We start from the raw sequence: 18,550 nt of genomic DNA, 5'->3' as shown, positions 1-18,550 counted from the left end.
TGTAAATAACTAAGGTGCTTGTCTGTCGGGAAGGCATGAAATCAAAAAGTCTGCAGTCAAAAAACGAATCTTACCAATATTCTAACAAAATAACCGCAGGAGAATGTCTCCCTTCCCCTGATTCCTTTCTCCCAAGGTTTCTCCTTTGAATCAAACCTACTAGTAGGTTCATTTCAAATAGTCTCTTGTCAAGTTTTCTGAGCTTTCTCTTCTTCTTAGGGGCTGTTTTGTAGGAACTTTCTTATCTTTTTCTCCACAGTGATGTGCTTTTTAAGCTGTGATGGGCTTTCTTGGCAGTTCATGTCTTCCCCTCTCCTGGTGTCACTTAGATTGCGTATCTTTTCTCTTAAGGGCTTCACTTGTCTTCCCTTCTTAGATTCTCTTCCTAGTTTACAGTCTCTCCTTTTTGTAACATGTGGTACTTTCCCTGCCCTGAGGGTAGTTGTGCACCAGGATTACTGATCTCGTCTTCTGGTTAAATTGAGGTTCATTGTTCCTTTATTAGAATATTCTCTCTTGCGCTCTCTCTCTCTCTCTCGCTCCCTCTCTCTCTCGCGCTCTCTCTCTCGCGCGCTCTCTCTCTCTCGCGCGCTCTCTCTCTCTCGCGCGCTCTCTCTCGCGCGCTCTCTCTCGCGCTCTCTCTCTCGCTCTCGCGCGCTCTCTCGCGCGCTCTCTCTCTCTCTCATTTGTTCTTTCATTTCTTAACGTCTGAGGTATCTCCCCTTCTTCTCAGGGTGTTTTTCACCGAGTCTATATGATATGGTTTTCATGCCTGTGATTCACACCCTCAAGTATTATCTCTCCGATTTGTTCCACTCGTTATTTCCTTTTGGATGTTGTCCTTTCCCCTTCTTCCCAGGGTGTTTGTGTCCCACTTGTAATGAGTTTTTTTCTTCAGCCATTGTGTTTCTCTTTCTCTCATGATTACAATTAATTACATTGACATCATTTCACTGTCTCGTCAATTCCACTGAGGCGAGTTCTTCGTACTTCATGTTTCTACGATGATCTCATGGTTCTCCCCGTTACCTTGGATTCTGCAGTGGAATGTCTCCATGGACTGTGTTCACTCTGGTTCTCTTCGGTCGTTCGCCTTCTCAGTCTTCTTTGGTGCCCTGCGCTCGGTGTCCTCTCTCTGTATTGACCAGGTAACACTGTGGGTACCTGGATGATTCACTGACTTCGCAGCATAGTAGTTTCAATGTTTTTGCATAGGCATCCTACCCACCTTGAAATAGTTGTGGTCACGCCACCACTGTTTCTCCCTTTGCTTGGACGCTTTACATCTGGTCCTTTGTTCACGCTCTGAGCAGTTCTGAAGCTTGCAGGCTCTACGGCTCTCCTTGACGCCGCCTTTCTCAGGTGTTATGCTGCTAGGGGGCTTTCTCTGCTTGCTTACGCGTATATCTGCTTCACCTCGCCTTCGTGTGCTCTCCCTTCAGTCTGCTCATCTCAGTTAAATGGAGATTTTGGTTTAGAGAGACAGATCCTTTTTCTTTGTAGCAGTATATTTTATTTTTGTCCTCTGCCAAGTATATGGTTTTTAAACTGTTCTTTACTTCTAATAGTCATCCTGGGGAATGACTTAGGAAGTTAATCACAGGAACAGGAGTCCTTGTGCCCAAGGGAGGCAGAGAGGGGTTTCTCCCAGTGAGGTGCCACTTACCACGAACCCTACTGAGGGTCTTGTGGAGTGGGATCACCTCTGTAGGGGAGAAGGATGAATTCCCTCAGTTCGTCACAGTTCCTAATTGTCAAGTTTTCTATGGTCTTGTGTCAAACCGGTGTGTGGTTTTTACAGTAGTGTTTTCTACTTACTTAACTTCTCCTTCTGGTGATGTGTTAAGTCTCACCTGGATCTGTCCAGCTGCTTCAGCAGGTGAGTAGTTTTTTTTCCCCCCTCACTCTCCTCTCAGCCAACCCCCGCCTGGCTCAGGGTCTTTGTCAGATGGACTATATTAAATATGCAATCCTACCATGGGCCCGCTTCTGCCCAATGGTTGCTGTTCTCACCCTCCAGTGTCCTCAAGATGTGGATTGGGGTGCTATCCCCCTGACTTCCAACTTCCTACAAGGGCCCCATTTGAAGAGATTTCACTAGGTGAAGCTTGGGCCAGCCATTCATCAGCATGGGGGCTTTCTCTGGCTCCCTTTTGTATCGAGGGGTCTGAGACTTCCAAGTTATCTCCTCCCAGTTTACACCTTCCTCCTTTCTATATGCTAAGAAACATGACACTCAGGGTGTTCGCTTCAACTGAGCTTACCTTGCCCTCTTTATAGTCCTGGGAGATTGTCCCACTCCCTTCACAAACCTTTATTTATTATTTATTCTCTAACCTGCTTGTGTTTATTTATTTGTGTTCGGTTTATTCAAACCTTTACAAAAAATCAAAAACTAAAATTCTTAAAATTCACAGAATAAAATACAAATTCCAAATCATCTGTTCCATTAATACAGTCAACAATGAAAAAAAGGGTAAAAGAGAGGAAAATAATCAATACAATAATCCATATAAACAAACTTTACACTTGGTCAAAAAACAGTATTCAAATCTTATAACTGGAGCCATCAAGCCAACACCATATAACTTTCCGAGCACATTGTTAAACACAAGAAAAACAATCTTTTGCCCAATGTTAGAGTTAGACCTTTAATAAACCCAGATAAGGCTAAGCCCTCGTGGATAGTTTGAATACTCAGACATCGTTTCCATGCCAGCTCTTCATCATATGTGATGGAATTAACATTGATGGGCTCCAGATATTTAACCCTAAGCGTGTGCAATGGGACACAATCCATAACCAGATGCTTTAGAGACTCCTCATTGCACAAGTAGAACCTACATCTGCCTTGGTCTGTCGGAATCAACATTCTTCTAACCAGAATGTCTCTAGTGGGCAAGATATTCCATCTTGCCCTCAATATGATGCCTCTATACAGTCTATCTGGAAATTGTAAAATGACTCTGGGTGGCGAGCCTCTGGCTCTGTGTTCATGATTCAAGTGAGATAAGGATGGGTAGGAGTGAAATTTGTCAACCGTTTGACACCAATCAAGATGGAATAGGGCACGTTTTACAGACATAGGGTTGGAGATCAAGCTTTCTATAGAAATTCCGACCTCAAGGATCGCCTCCGACCTAATCAATGTGAACGAGAAATCCAGATTTTCACACATCAGATGGTACAGTGTATTTGGCACTCCAGTTTTAATTTTGGAGTATAAAGATACACAGGCCCACTGGACCCCGGCCCACATTGAGACAATACCCAGCTCGAACCTGATTGCAGAGATAGGGATCGCATTCGGCACACCCAGCAATCTTCTCCAAATGCGGCTCTCTATACTGTTCAAGATCACATTCACTTTCTCGGGTAGCAATTCCAGGCCATAGATTAATTTAGGCACTATTTTACTCTCATAAAAGATTAAAGCAGGTTTCAAGGAAAACCTACCAAACTATCGGTCAATCCTGACCACCTGTGCTTCGAGCAATTTAGCCTTATGTGAGATTGACTCGAATAATACCTTTATAACCTGGATATGCTGAAAAATTAAACCCCAATTATCGCACCATCTCAGCCAATTTCAGGGGGATCTCGCTCAGCTTTCCGATGTAGCCAGATGTTTTTACCCTTGCTTTCCTTAACGATAGAATCTAAGTTTTCAAACGATTACTTGTTAACCCAGTGCTTTTAGCATATGCTTCAAACCTATTAAGAGACTGTTGAAACCCCACCTTGGTGTTGTCGAAGATCAATATGTCATCGGCATATGCGAGCCAAATTATTTTATCCTTGCCGATCTTACGGGCTAGGAGTCCTTCTTTAATTAGTGCAATGGCCACATCGGAAAAGTATTGGTTGAATAGCCAGGGAGCCAATGTGCAACCCTGTGTAACCCCCTGAAATGATCTAATTCTCCTCGACAGATCACCTTCATGATTCAAGCGTACCCGGACCCCACAGTTTTCATAAACCCCACTGATTAGCCACAATAGCCCCAGAGATAGGCCCCAACTGGCTAGTTTTTGCCATAATCTGCCTCGATCAACTCAATCAAAAGCAGCCGCAAGGTCGATCGAGGCCATATACGTGCAACCCCCTGATGTCAACCACGCTGCCTCTTGCACGCACTTCAGGGCAAGCCCATTAATGTTTTTCGAATCACCCCTTCTAAAGCCCGTCTGGAATTTATCCAGTGGGTGACGCCTGTATACCCACTCCTCCAAGTGAGATAGCAGGAAAGATGAAAAGATCTTACAGTCTCCATCAATTAAAGAGATCTGGCGATAATTTGCCGGATCAGTCCTGCTATCACACTTGAAGAGCGGGACAACATGAGCTGTGTTCCAAGATAGGGGGCACACTCCCGAAGACAGTATATCACTGAACTCCAGGCACAAAACCTGGGCCCATAGGTTTGGGTTGTCCTTGAAAGTATTGTTTGTAAGGCCGTTTGGCCCAGGGGCCCTTGAGCGCTTGCATCTTGAAATCAATTTTAAGATGGTTTTGAGATCTACTTGGGGAATCCACCTATCCTTTCTAGTTAAATCCAAGACCAACGGAGGATCTACTGAGACCTTCCCAAATCTTTGACCCAAGAACTCGAGCCAATCTTTTTCTGATATTGAGTTAGACGGACAAGTGGAATAGTTTGGGTCCTGTCCACACACCAAATGCCAAAATGCACTTACATCGGCTTCTTTTAGGATCCCAAGCATCTTTTCTGCATCGTTCTGAAACATTGCATGTTTAACTGATTTACAGTTGGTTTTATACGATTGCTTGAGCTTCCCAACTAGCTGCCTATGGGTAACTTCATCCTGAACAGTACTCTGGATCTGCCTCCGTGAACTCTGTAAGATCTTTTTTGCAGATACCGCATTGTCGTAACAGTGAGCATGCCTAACTTGGCCCAAAATAGTAGCTCTCTTCCTTGGGGCGATCTTAACTATCATCTGCCCCACAAATGACTGGAACTCAATTGCATTAAAGTTCTGGAGTTTCCAGACCTACGTCGAGCATTTCAATGCATGGTATATGTTAGAATTCAAACAACGAATGTTCGGTTCCGTCCATCTAACAGCATTGCGCCCTACCTTAGCGGTTAGTTGTAATCTTTGCCTACATTTCCTGATGTTCAGAACCCAATTAAATTGTGCCGTAAGAATACAGTGGTCACTCAATCGTTCTTAAAAAATTGTAAATGACAGGCAAAAGTTCATCAGGAAAGTGTCTACAAAAATATAGTCAATCAAGGATGAGCTATCCCCTCTGTGCCAAGTATGCCACTCATTGGTGTTCTGTGGTTCACTAATTTTTCCCACCAGGGGAGACCTATTCTCCACTTCTGCCCAACAAATTGCTTCCCTGAGTTACCCCCACAAATCTCTTCCAGTTCCCATAGTTTATTAGAGTAAGCACAATCCGCATTCAGATCACCCGTGATGGCCACCCTACCCTCTGGGTTAGTTATCATCCACTCATCCACTACCTGACAAATCCCATCTACAAAAGAGTCAGCCAGTTCGATACCCCTATGCCAATAAATATTGGGCAATACGAGGTTGATCGATCCGTCCTCTGACTTGCATTCAACCCCCAATGCACCGAAAGGCAGGCCTACAATTGCCTCCCCACTGAGACCCAAAGAAACATCTACCGCAGTTAGACCACCTGAGGGTCTTCCTCCCGCCCCCCCCGTCCCGTCCCATCCCTCGCGGGCTGGATGAAAACACTGTATCCATCCAAAGTTGGTGCTGAAATTAGCCATGTCTCTTGCAGGCAATTGCCTCGGGTGTTGCAAGATTTCAGACATAGTGTAATGCTCTTCCAATGATCACCCAAAGAGATGTCCTTTTTTTGGGACCAGTTTTTGCCATAAGGAGGAGATGATCGATGCCCAGTCCATGTCGTTCGACACTCCACTCTGGGCCAGTTTGTCAAGTATAACAGTGGCCATAGGTACATTTACACGGAGTTGGGCCACACCATTCTGATGGATACCCAAGCTTGGCTCATATATCTGAGAGATTACAAAACCTAATTCTGCCAATGCTTCACTTTGGGTAAGAATAAGTTACCTTACCAGCAGAGAGGATATGGACATAATGCTAGTACTCATATCCATATCCTCTCTAACTGGGAAGGAAACCCTCCCAATGTCTGCCGATGACACCAAAGCGAAACTTGGGATAGCCGCAAAAAAGGCTAAGAAGTTTGGTTGATTCATGCAGATCTGATAATCTGAGCCCAAGGTACAGTAGATCTTAACTTGGTCAATTTTACGACCCCCACCTTTCTCAGTATGTATTGCAGATTTTCATTTAAGGGCGTCGGAATAAGAATTTGTATTCAATGGGGCATTTATAGGGCCCTGTCGAGGGTCTCCACTTCTAACAGGTGCTTCCATGTGTTAACTCAACCGGTGCATGAGGGGTAATGGAGACGCTGCAATAGATTCTTCATCCCAGCAGAAACTCTGGGATTGTTGGATTCATGGGGGAGATCAGCCACCTCCTTAAGGAATGTTGATTTTCCCGATCCGGAGCCTGCCAACACCTGATCCAGGATCAAAATAGGATTAGGACATGGGGTTAGCAATTGTGTGTTAGGAGTGCCCTCTTTGGCAAACATGGGGGAGCAAATCATTTACAACTCTGGGGCCCTTGGTAATGGCCTCGTTTGATTCAACCAAAGGGTTAATTGTTGTACAATTAGGCACAATTGTTCCTGTCCCATTATTCCACAGCAGTTGCATTGAAGTACTTGCTCCCTCCAATGGGCCCCAAATAGACTGAAATTGGTTGGTAAATGAGCCAAATCTGTGAGGACCCTCTCCCTGTTCGCCCCACATCCCAAGAGGATAAGGAAAAGGGAGCGGGATGGCGGGAAGGCCTTTTGACTTCAAGCCAAGGCTCATATCGAGGGTCCCACTTCCCTAAGAACATTCCACATTCTTTGCAAATGGTTCATTAGTTGGAATTGGAGGAATACATATACCCTCCTGTCTAACAGGTGCAAATGGTACGTTCTCTGATATTATTTGAGCATTTAACACGGGTACAGAGGTTGAAATCACTTGTTCCGGAACAGGAGACCATCTGGCACGAAACATTGTGCGGTGGGCTTTCCGGCTTCGATGCTTTGCTCTTTGGCGCTATTAAAGATTTTTTGGGAATCTGGGAACTGGCTTGCACATCGGGTGAACTCCCTTCATCATGGCAAACCGCTCTTACATCCACCCCAACATTGGGTTGGTCATTGCTGGTGTCAATAATACTAGCATTAATACCAGTAATAGCACAGGCTTGGTTGTCAATTTGAGGATCAGTTTCATTTTGTTTGGGACTCCCTACCAAGGGAGTCAGCTGCTCATTTGATCCTTGGTCATCTGAAATTTCAATAACAGATCCCGGGCCATTATCAAAATGTACCCTCAACTGCTGCCCATCCCCAGGTGCCACCACATCCCTTGTCCCCAGGTTGGCAAATCGAACCTCGGACACAAGTTCTTGAAGTTTTAAAGTAATACCGACAACAATGGTATTAGTAGATTTCAACTCCGCCCAAATGTTGTCATATAGGGCAATGAATAAACTTAGCACCATGTTTAAAGCTGACACAGTGGGGTGAGACAGGCGAATACGCTCATCCACCTCCCTCAAGGTATGGTGTAACTCGGAGGAACCTTCGAACGCTCCTGAAATATCTCCTATTTGGAAGGATGATTGTCGCTCCTCTTGAAAGGGGCGGGGAGAGCCTTTGTATAATATCAACCAAGGGAGTTGGGGAGTCAAACGTGGGGGCATCACATGGAATTGAAGGCTGGAGTTTAGAAGAATCAATGTTTAAAGCCTCCAGTTTGCCTTCTGCTTTGTCAGCCAATTTGATGATGCTGATATCGGTCACATCTTTTAGCCCCCCCAAAATTGGGCTGAGATGCCTTTACCGAGTGGTCAAGCATTGCTGTCCCCTTCAGTGCTGGCAGAGATTTAATCTCTTTACTCGTTGTGGCAGATTTAACAAAATAATGGTCCATAATCTTTTGGCCAGAAATTGGCCTTGAGGACAAAGTGAGGTTAGACGCCCAAGTTGCTAATAGATGAATAGGTGCCCCCTTGATCCCCTTCTAATAAACTTGTGGTGGTTTATTCAGGATCAAAGAACTTTCCACCCTAACCTCTGCCTCCTTCAACCCATTACAGATTGTCATTGCTGGTTCAATGGGGAGGGTTGGGTTTCCTGGCACAAGTTTAATGGCTGTTTCTTGTATTTCAAATGCATTTACCTCTTCATCAGCAGCAAAATTGACCCCTGTTTCAGGTAAAAGGGATACATTCACCAACATAGACAGACTTCTCATATTCAGTAAAACTGTTGTATGATCAACCCGCTGGGGTCGTTTTACTTCACTTAGTACCACCATATGCTCTTGGGCCGGCGTCAACAGGCCAGCCCCACTGTGCAAGCCTGATCTCATTGAAATTATATAAATACCAACGCTTACAAAAGACTCAGGATCAAAGGATGAGGCCAACAGACACACCCCACAGTCCACCGGGCCTAAAAGTGCTCAATTAGTTATGTTCAATAAAAAATCAATCAGTGATTAAAATTAATACCAATATCACTTTGATACCAATCTGTGAATACTGGGCCTTCTTAGCTGCAAATAACGCTGTGTAGTTTGCTCTTATGGGGTTGCTAAGGCTTTACCAAGAGCAACTTGGGCATTTCCTCTTCATAGTACACCATAAGATTTAATGGGAGATTCACAGGAAACACCCATCCGTCCCAAGCAGCACAAACAGTGTCTTCACACCCTGAACACCATCGGGTTTAGCAGGAATATGCGGTGCAGTGTATGTCACGTAAACAGGAATGGGTTTATGATGCTACTTCACGTCAAAATCTCTCGGATACAGGGAATGCCCGACAGCTTAATGAGCCACCAGAGTCCGTCTCTCCCCCGCCCCCATCCCAGAGATACAATAAGCTGTGTTTAACAAGTGGACTCCTTAATCAGCCAATACAACTCATGCAACGTACTCACGTCCATGGAATGACCCGTAAAACAGGAACGCAGGTCACATCTAAACAGCAGCTCCAGCCCTTACAGTTCCAGGGCTTAACGCCGCAAGGGTGGTTGTGTGCTCAATTTAAACTTCCATATGAAGTCACGTGACACCAGTCACGTGATCGCAAGGGCCCGCTTCCGGAAAACAGGAGCAGAACGCTCGCAGTGCTGTCTCAGAGCCCAACAATAATCGGCTGAAGTTCCGTGGAGATAGGTGCCAGCAGGAGTCCACAGTTCAAAGCGCCGCACGAGCGGCTGTGTGCTCAATTTAAACTTCCTTATGAAGTCGCGTGACAGCAGTCACGTGATCGCGCAGGAGCCCGCTTCCGGAAAACAACAAGAGCAGAACGCTTGCAGTGCTGGCTCAGAGCCCAACAATAATCAGCTGAAGTTTCGTGGAGATGGGTGCCAGCAGGAGTCCACAGTTCTGCTTGTAACCCTCAGTTCTTTGATCATTGGTGGGCTCCCACAATTATCTCTATTCTGGCAGAGCATTGTTTTAAATGTAGGTGCCAGGATCTTTGCCATCATGGATTCCATGTGTATACAGACCACAGAAATGTGCGTTTCTGCCTGTTCGACTGTTCCTGCTCGCTTTAACAGAGAAACGGTCAGAGGGCCCCCCTCGACTCTTCCTCATTTCAAGCGTCTTCTGAGCTGAATGTTAAGTGTTACTCAGAGGTGGCTGTGGGCGTAGAGCCTTGTGGGTGCATCTTTCCTTCTTTCTATTTTTGTCTGTAAGGATCACTGGTTCTCTGTATGTATCCTAACTGTACTCCTCTCCCGGTGAGTCAGGCAATTAGTTTGGTGTCTTTTAAAGTTCCCCCAACTCCTAATCGACAAGGACAGTAAAGCTTTCACTCTCGGGTGCCAATACATTCTGGGCCTACTAGTCTGTTCCTCTCAGTTCAGCCATCCTCTGAGACTTGTGCATACTGTGCTTTTAGGCATTGCAGACCTCTGGGATACTGCTGCAGCCAACCTCTGCAAGTAACATTGGGTGGGGGCTGACCCAGCCCCTTCCCTCATGGCCTGCTATCCTCAAAGGTGACTGAGAGCTAATGTGAATTTTCCATACTACTAATCCCAGAAGTGCCTTTACCGTGTCTGACAAATCTTCACTTTGCAACCAGAAGTGCTACTTCGTGTTTATCTCTAACAGATCCACCACCTGGGAATGTTGAACAAGCCTAATCTACAGCATGCATTTCCTATGTGTATTTCCCCTTTTCCATCTTTCATAGATTCTCTTGCCATTCTCGCCAAATCTATTTCTCCAGATTCCTCTTGATCGTGCCCAAAATCAGGAGCGTCCACTTCCGAGAAGGATCTGTCAAGTTGGCAGGACAGGAGTAGCCGTCTGAACTGGTACTCACTCTAACATCTCTGTACTGAGTAGCCCCCCAACCTATATGTATTATATATAAACTTAATTTGTTTGACCGAGATTTGAACGAAAGGCCAATATAGGTGATATGGGCCATTGACTCCTCCAGTATATTACTGCATCAGCATCCTGCAGAGGCCCTGTGTGTAACCAAGCAGGAAAATATGCAGTTATTTAAGAACATCCAAAATTCAGTTACAGCTACACACAAGCAGGTTTGATGCATTACCTATATATCTGATGTATGCCTTTAGGGCACTGTAAACAGCCTATGTTAAGCGATTGTATGTGAAACCCAAGGCTGAGCCTCCAAACACATCTATCACAATCAAGGTTTTCTAGCAGACAAGTCGCACAAAAATTGAGCTAGTGAATTTTTGTCACATTTTCCCTACGTGAACTGTCGCCAGCCTAATATCTAAATGTTCCCACTTTTGTTTATTCAGAAGGTTTGTCCCTGCACACTGCTTGTTTACCTAAAGGCAGTGTAATTTGACTGTTTGCTTGAGTCTCTTGAAGTCATTCAAGAATGGTTAAAGTTTAGTTGTTTCCTCTTAATTGAGCTTGTGTCTGACATAAAGCTTCTATCATTGGTTAGAGAAGCCTCACTGGTCTCTGGGTCCTTCTGAATACCAAAATGATATTGTAACAAATGTCATTGGTAGTGAAGATTCTTTTGTCAGTGCATGAAATAAAAACTTACACCCCATGAAGAATACAGCCAAACTACGGAGCCTAGATCAAATGTGTATGTATGTAGGTCAAAAGCCAAGTGCTTGCATGTTTGCCAGATGTGGGGGAGTCGAGCTTGTCTGTAGCTTAAAACAACAAACTCCTTTAAGTTGCTAAAACATGACCTAAATGTTTGGCATCTTAACTACGGGGTAGGAGAAATGGCTTAGTTTTGTTCTGTGAGGAAATTGACACTTCTCAGCAAAATCTGCTCACTTTACCATTTCTCACAAAAAGCAACATTGGCAATGTTGGCTCTTTACATGTGGTGTATTTTATTGTTCAGTCCTTTTTACTTTGCATGCCAAATAGTTTGGCCAATTAGTGGTGGGGGGGAGAAAGGGGTTGGGGGGTGGTAGTTGCCAAACGTTTTTCACCTATTGGGCAAATTATTTGACACTTAAAGTAAAATAACCCAAAAAAGAATGTCACCCACAGTTTTAGGATTCCCATCCTCCTTCTGTATGTACTGACCCCACCCGTCCAGTGCACCCTCAGCATATCTTCCTTCTCGGGTTTAATTGAAGCATCAATTTCTGTTGCTTTTCCTAGGGATTCCCACCAATGATTTCCAAATGTATCCTCTCCTCTTAAAAATGGAGTTGATTGAAAAGGATACATTTTATGCCTAGTTTAGAAATTGGGGTAAAAATGGGGGTAAAAAAATGTCAAGCCATCCTAGCAGCCCAAACTTTATTTTAATAGCTAGATTGTTGTACCGCAAGCTTCCAAATCGTGTTGAACTACAGAAACAATGTTTTGAGGGGATTTTGTCCTCCGACATATTCCACATTTTGACATTGATTACCACAGCTGTGCTGCTTCGGAAAACTTTTTCAGCGTAGGTGTGACGTCGATACGCTCCCTCGAGGACCTCCGACGGTCAACGTCACCGGATGTTATATGTAGGACGCACGATGCCCATAGCCTCAGTTCCGTTTTTTCTGTGAACGTGTTCGCTTCGAAATCTCGGCACCCCTCGGTTCTCTCTTGTTGAATCGGTTCTTCTAGTGTTCCGTGAAAGATGTCTTTGTCTTCTGCTACCCCGAAGTCGGGCTTCAAGAAGTGCCGGGACTGCGGTTCAAGATGTCACTTACGGACCCACACGATGTCTGCCTCTGGTGCCTCGGCAAGAGCCACGCCACCGATGACTGCGACGAATGCCAGTCTTTGACATTGAAGGCCTTGCAGGAGCGAAAGAAGCTGTCGGTAGGTAGGGTTTCAAAACCCCATAAGTCAAAATCCGCTGGACTTTCGACGGACGATTCGAAGGGCGACTCTCCGCGTCGGCGTAAGTCCAGGGGGTCTTGATCTAGGAATGGGTCCTGCCATTCCTCTGCCTCTTCGAGGAATTTGCGGAAGCGCCGTCACTGGTCGCCTTCCCCGTCCTAGTCGGAGGACTCCACCAGACGGCGGGTAGCTTGTCCCACAAAACACTTGACGCAGGCCGAATGGGATGAATTCCGCCGGCAGATGGGGGTTTTCAAATCGCAGGGCACCGTTCCGTCCATGCCTTCGAGTGAAGCCAGCAGGGAACGCGCTAGAGCCACCGCTTGCACGCCTTTGTGCTCCGGCGGTCAGCGCGGTCATCGGGAACCGCCGAGGTCCAGATCGGACAAGGATGATCGCCACTGTGCCCAATCCAGGTCCCGGTCCTAGACGCTGTTGAGACCATTGGAGCCTGTGAGGCCTTCAAAGAAGGCATTGACTCTATCGGCATCATGTCTGTCGATGGACTTGCTCCAGCTCCGAGGAAGTCTTTGGCGCCGAGGCCGTCGAAGGACATGGTCGGGGCTCCGGCCTCAAAGCCTTTGTCGAAGCCGTCGGCGCCTCGGTCAACATCGACGCCACTCCCATCTGTGCCCTCGACGCCTTTTGAGGAAAATTTGCTCGAGGTGCCCCAGAGGGTGTTGGAAGCTCTGTGAAAGGCACTCAGCAAGTCTGTGCAGCCTATATTTGACCCATACTCTGTTCCTCCTCCCAGGGTGGACTTGTTCCAACCCTTGGAGTACATTTCAGAGGTAGAGGAAGGGTCTGATGAAGAGGGGGTTGTGCCTCCTGAGGTTCCTGATGACCTGTTGTCTGGTCATAGCCAGTCGGAAGACCTTCGTCAATCTTTACCTGACGCAAGTGGCCTTGATACCTCCCCAGAGGTTGAGTTTGGCATGCCTGAGCCTGGTACACATGCTGACTCCTCGTTCAGGCGCCTCATGTCGAGGGTGATGGAGTATCTGGGGTAGTTTGCTCCACCTGTGGATTTTTTGCAGGATGACCCGACAGATATCTTGGACCAAGGTCCACCTACTGACCCGGTGTTGCCATTTCCTATGGCTTTACAAAGAAGGGTGGCAGAGGCCGGGCTGCTTCAGAGAATCTCCCAGCAGTGAATAAGTTGTTGCCAAGAAAATACCGCCCAGCCAGTGGTGACCCCTGCTACTTGTCTACGCACCCTACTCCAGAGAGTTTGGTGGTGCAGGCAGCTACGGCCCCAGCAAAGCAGGCTGCGTACCCAACAATCCCTCCTGATAGGGACGACAAACACTTTAATGGCTGGGCGAAGAAGGTATTTTCTTCTGGGGCTATGGCTTTAAAGGCAGCCAACTCCGTTTGTGCCCTTGCAAGATTCATGCACACTCTGTGTAATTGTGTGTTGTTGGCGGCTGAACATATTCCCGAAGGGGAGGAACGGGATGGTTTTCTTGCCCTTGTTCAGGATGGCAAGGATGCCATGTGTGAAACCATTCAGTCAGGTCTGGACATGGCAGACTGTGTCAGCTGGTCCATGGCGGCGAGCACTGTGATGCGCAGTTTTGCGTGGTTGCGGAAGTCGGGGTTTGCTCCTGATGTACAGTCTCCACATGCCCTTTGATAGTGTCCATCTTTTTGGCAGCAAGGCTGACGAGAGCCTTGAGAGATTGCAGACCCCCAAAGCTGCAGCGAAGTCCTTGAGCGCTGAAGTGCGTCAACCTCCGCCTTTTCAGCTTAGGGGACAGCAATGGAGGGGTGGCTCCTTTCGATACTACTTTTCCTTCGGTAATTCGAGGGGAGCTTCCAGTCAAAGGGGCCACCGTAGGAGTACCAGAGGTGGAAAGCAAGGTACTCGAGGTGCCAAAGCCGCTCGGCCAGTTGCCTCCTTGCCCTCTGGCACTGTCGCAGCCGCTTCCGCTCAGTCATGTCCCATGGTTCGCCGGTTGAGGGAAGGCTGGCGCAGCATCCTGTATAATGGCGTGCCATTACTTCAGATGTGTGGGTTCTGGAGTTCATAGCCCACGGCTACTGTCTTCCTTTCCGGCAGAGGCCTCATGACAATCCACCAGGGAAGCTCTCTTTGAAGCGTCCGGATCTACTCCTTGTGTAGGAAATCCTATCCCTGCTAGAGAAAGGTGCCATTGAACTGGTACCTGTAGCGGAGAGTAACAAGGGTTGGTATTCCCCATATTTTTTGATTCCGAAAAAAGACAAAGGATTGAGACCCATCATGGACTTGCGTGGTTTCAACAAGCTCCTCTGGAAGGACAAGTTCAAGATGGGAACTCTTTCTCAAGCCCTCCAGGCCCTTCAACTTCAGTATTAGTTAGTGTCTCTCGACCTCAAGGATGCTTACTTTCATGTGCCGATTCATCCCAAGCACAGGACGTACCTGAGGTTCACGGCTAGCGACTCACATTTTCAGTTTCGGGTCCTGCCGTTTGGATTGAGCTCCGCCGAGGGTCTTCACCAAGCTGATGGTGGTGGTGGCAGCGCATCTCAGGAAAGGGGGATTCACGTCTAACCCTACCTGGACGATTGGTTGGTCAGGGTGCGCTCTCCCGAGCAAGTCCTGGATAATCTGTACGTCACCTGCCACTCCCTTCACAAGCTGGGCATCTCCCTCAACTTGAAGTGTCATGTGACACCTACACAGCGGCTCCAGTACATCGGGGCAGTGCTAGACACATCTCTGGGGCAGTGTTCGCCTCCCCAGGTGAGAGCTCACCACATTCTGCAGATGGTGGACAAATTTCAACTTGCCCATAGTGTCCCGGCGTTCGAATTCTTGAGATTGCTCGGTCTCATGGCATCCTGCATTTTACTGGTGCCAGAGGCCAGGCTACGGATGAGATCTCTGCATTGGATGCTCAAGATGCAGTGGTCGCAGTTCTCTGGCAGGATGTCGGATCTGTTCAGATTCCGCCCTGGGTCGCCCAGGACCTTCTGTGGTGGGCCGTCGTAGGAAATCTGTTCAAAGGGGCTCCGTTTTGGCAACCATGGCCAAAGGTGACGATAGTGACGGACGCATCCCTCACTAGTTGGGGAGGTCATGCCAACGAGCTGACAGCCAGCGGTTGTTGGTCTCCTACGGAGTCCAGACTCCACATCAATATGTTAGAGCTGCGGGCTGTCAGGCTAGCCCTGACTGCTTTTCTGGTGTCTGTGCGGGGGAAGAATGTCCTGATTATGACGAACAATACAGTGGCCATGCACTACCTCAACAAAATGGGGGGGGTCAATTCCCACTGTGCAGGGAGGCGATGCAGCTCTGTTTCTGGGCCATCCAGCAGGAAATGTCAATCTCGCAGTTCATCTGGCCGGAGATGAAAACGCGGCGGTGGACGCTCTGAGCAGGCAGAGCACGGTCTCTCACAAGTGGGAGCTGGCTCAGTAAGTTCTTTTGGAGATCTTTGCCCTTGGGGGGACCCCACAAGTGGATCTCTTTGCCGCCAGTGTCAACCGAAAGTGCGAGAGATTCTGCTCGCAGGAATTTCCTCGAAGTGGAGACTTGGGGGATGCGTTCGTAGTGGAGTGGTCCTTCCCGCTGCTGTACGCGTTCCCTCCAGTCCCCGTCATTACGCAGGTGTTGCAGAGGTTCAGTTTCCGGATGATCCTCATTGCTCCGGCATGGGCCAGGAGAGTGTGGTACCCGGACCTTCTAGACGTGTCCATCTGCCCTCCACGCCGTCTACCCTACTGAGACAATCTGCTCTCACGGGAGGGGGGTTGAGTTCTCCATCCAGAGGTCAAGTCTCTCAGCCTTCATGCTTGGTATCTGAGCTATAAGGATTGGGACCTCCCCGAAGACGTGATGGAGGTGTTGCTTTCGGCCAGAAGGCCCGCAACGAAATCCCTGTACCGTTGCCGTTGGAGGAAGTTCTGCGACTGGTGCAGGGTACAGAATGTGGATCCTTTCCAATGTTCCATTCCGTTGGTTTTGTCGTTTTTGCTTTTTTTAGCCCACAAGGGCCTGAAGTTTGGTACCATTAAGGGTTACCTGGCTGTGCTGCCCATATTTAAGCGCTCATCTGAGGAATGTTCTTATTTTAAAATCCCTTTGATATCTCAGTTCTAAAAGGGCTAACTCATGTGTTTCCACCATCGCCTTTCCAGGTGCTGGGAGGGGATTTGAATTTGGTTTTAAAGTTCTTAACTGGAGCTCTGTTTGAGCCCTTACATTCTTGTCTGTTGAGACTGTTGTCCTTTTAAAACTGTATTTTTAGTTGTGGTTACTTCCGCACGCAGAGTGAGTGAGTTGCAGGCACTTTCCGCCAAACCACCCTTCACTGTGTTCCATAAGGACAGGGTTGTCCTTGGGGTATGGCCTTCCTTTCTTCCAAAGGTTGTGTTGGAATTCCATCTGAACCAGAAGGTAATTCTTCTGGCATTCTATCCTCCTCCACATCCTGGTAAGGAAGAGGAGAGGCTCCATAGGTTGGACCCTAGGAGAGCTTTGAGTTTCGATCTCTCACGGATGTCCCGGGTCAGAGCGGCCGATCAGCTCTTTATTGGTTACGCTGGAAGGCGTTTAGGTGAGGCTGTTTCCAAGCAGACCTTGTCTAGATGGATCATTTTGACGATCTCAGAGTGTTATCGGTTGGCGGGAAAGGACCCTCCAGTAGGCTTACGGGCTAATTCTACTAGGGGTACGGCTGCCTCCACTGCACTACAGAGGGGTGTTCCGATTCGCAATATTTGTGAAGCAGCCACATGGGCCTCTGTCCATACTTTTGTGAAACATTATTCCCTGGACTCTATCCATGGGCAAGATTTGGCCTTTTGGTAAGGCAGTCCTCTATTCTGCAATTTGAGTGGGCATTCTAAAAATGTCTAAATTCTTTTCCCATCTCCTTACTTTGGTACTGCTTTGGGAGTCTGTCAAAGATGTGGAATACGTCGGAGGACACAATCTCCTCGAAGAACAAGTTACTTTCTTACCTGGTAACGTTCTTTCGATAGGATGTTGCTCCAACGTATTCCACATTGTACCCCCCCTACCTTTCGCTCTGCAGAATTTCTTATGCGATTGCAGCTTCCTTTTCCGCAAGGCTTTCTGTAGTAATACTGGCAGGAGATTGGTGCCACACGTTCTGGGGGAAAAACTACAACTGAGGCTATGGGCGTCGTGTGTCCTACATATAACATCCGGTAACCGTCGAAGGAGGGCCTCGAGGGAGCGTATCGACGTCATCGACCCAGGACGCCTACGCCGAAAAAGTTTTCCGAAGCAGCACAGCTGTGGTAATCAATGTGAAAGATGTGGAATAAGTCGGAGGAACATCCCATCGAAAGAATGTTACCAGGTAAGAAAGTAACTTGTTCTTTTTTTTTTAAATGTGTTTTGTTGGAATGGCTCACATCAAGCGCTTTTATAAGTGTATAATTGAGTTATTTGTAATGTTAAACTGTTTGTCAATCTGTTATTTCCTCCTTTTTCACTAGGGAGCGATCTATGGTATGGCACAATCCATTCCTGACCGATCCATGGTAACGGAGATTTCCCAATCCTTTCTGGACTGCCTGTACAGCACTGACAATGGTTCTGGTGACAAGCATATGAATGGTTCTCCTGCGCACCACTAAAAATGTGAAGGCAGTGCTTTACTGTATCCGCTCTGGAATAGCGTTTTCAAGGATGGCTCTAGTGAGAGGCCTTAACGGATGACACCCAGCTGCTTCATGTCCTGTGGTCAATCATGCAAAATTTGGGGATTTTGGATTACCTAAACTTATTGATTTATCTTTTCTTTCCCACTAACCTATAACCACTAAAACAATGACCAAGCTGCATTCACTTGCGCTATTATACCCGTGAATACCCATATCATATTGTAGTTCAGTTCAGCAATAAATGTTAACCCTTTTTCAAAATGAATTTCAGGTAAAGCTTTTGTATGATTCCATCTCATCATTTATGTTCTTGCTACGGGAAACGGATAATTGTATGATTTCTCTTTCTGGACTTCTTTATTTCAGGATTTTGCTCTGCAGTACCGTGCTAGCCCTGCGCAATGAATTGCTTCTAGTGACCTAGTATTAAAAGGGAAAACCGATTTTCTTTTTCACAATGCTGATGTAGTTAAGGTTCCACAAATCTG

The 18,550-nt window shown here is 47.0% G+C and overlaps 1 protein-coding gene across 1 annotated transcript in view; it reads left to right on the top strand.

Moving 5' to 3' along the window:
- Positions 1-18,327, top strand: part of SGPL1 (sphingosine-1-phosphate lyase 1) — a 744,463-nt gene extending 726,136 nt beyond the window's left edge. Inside the window, exon 14 of the mRNA XM_069610737.1 lies at positions 17,895-18,327. Coding sequence (XP_069466838.1) covers positions 17,895-18,035 — 141 coding nt within the window. The 3' untranslated portion in view covers positions 18,036-18,327. The remainder of the gene's footprint in view (positions 1-17,894) is intronic.
- The last annotated feature ends 223 nt before the right edge of the window (positions 18,328-18,550 follow it).

The sequence above is a fragment of the Ambystoma mexicanum genome, chromosome 8 (assembly GCF_040938575.1).
Source record: "Ambystoma mexicanum isolate Mex_15411 chromosome 8, UKY_AmexF1_1, whole genome shotgun sequence".
In the NCBI taxonomy this organism is placed as follows: Eukaryota; Metazoa; Chordata; class Amphibia; order Caudata; family Ambystomatidae; genus Ambystoma; species Ambystoma mexicanum.
The sequence above is the reverse complement of the archived record's forward strand: the minus strand, read 5'-3'. Positions and strand labels throughout refer to the sequence as shown.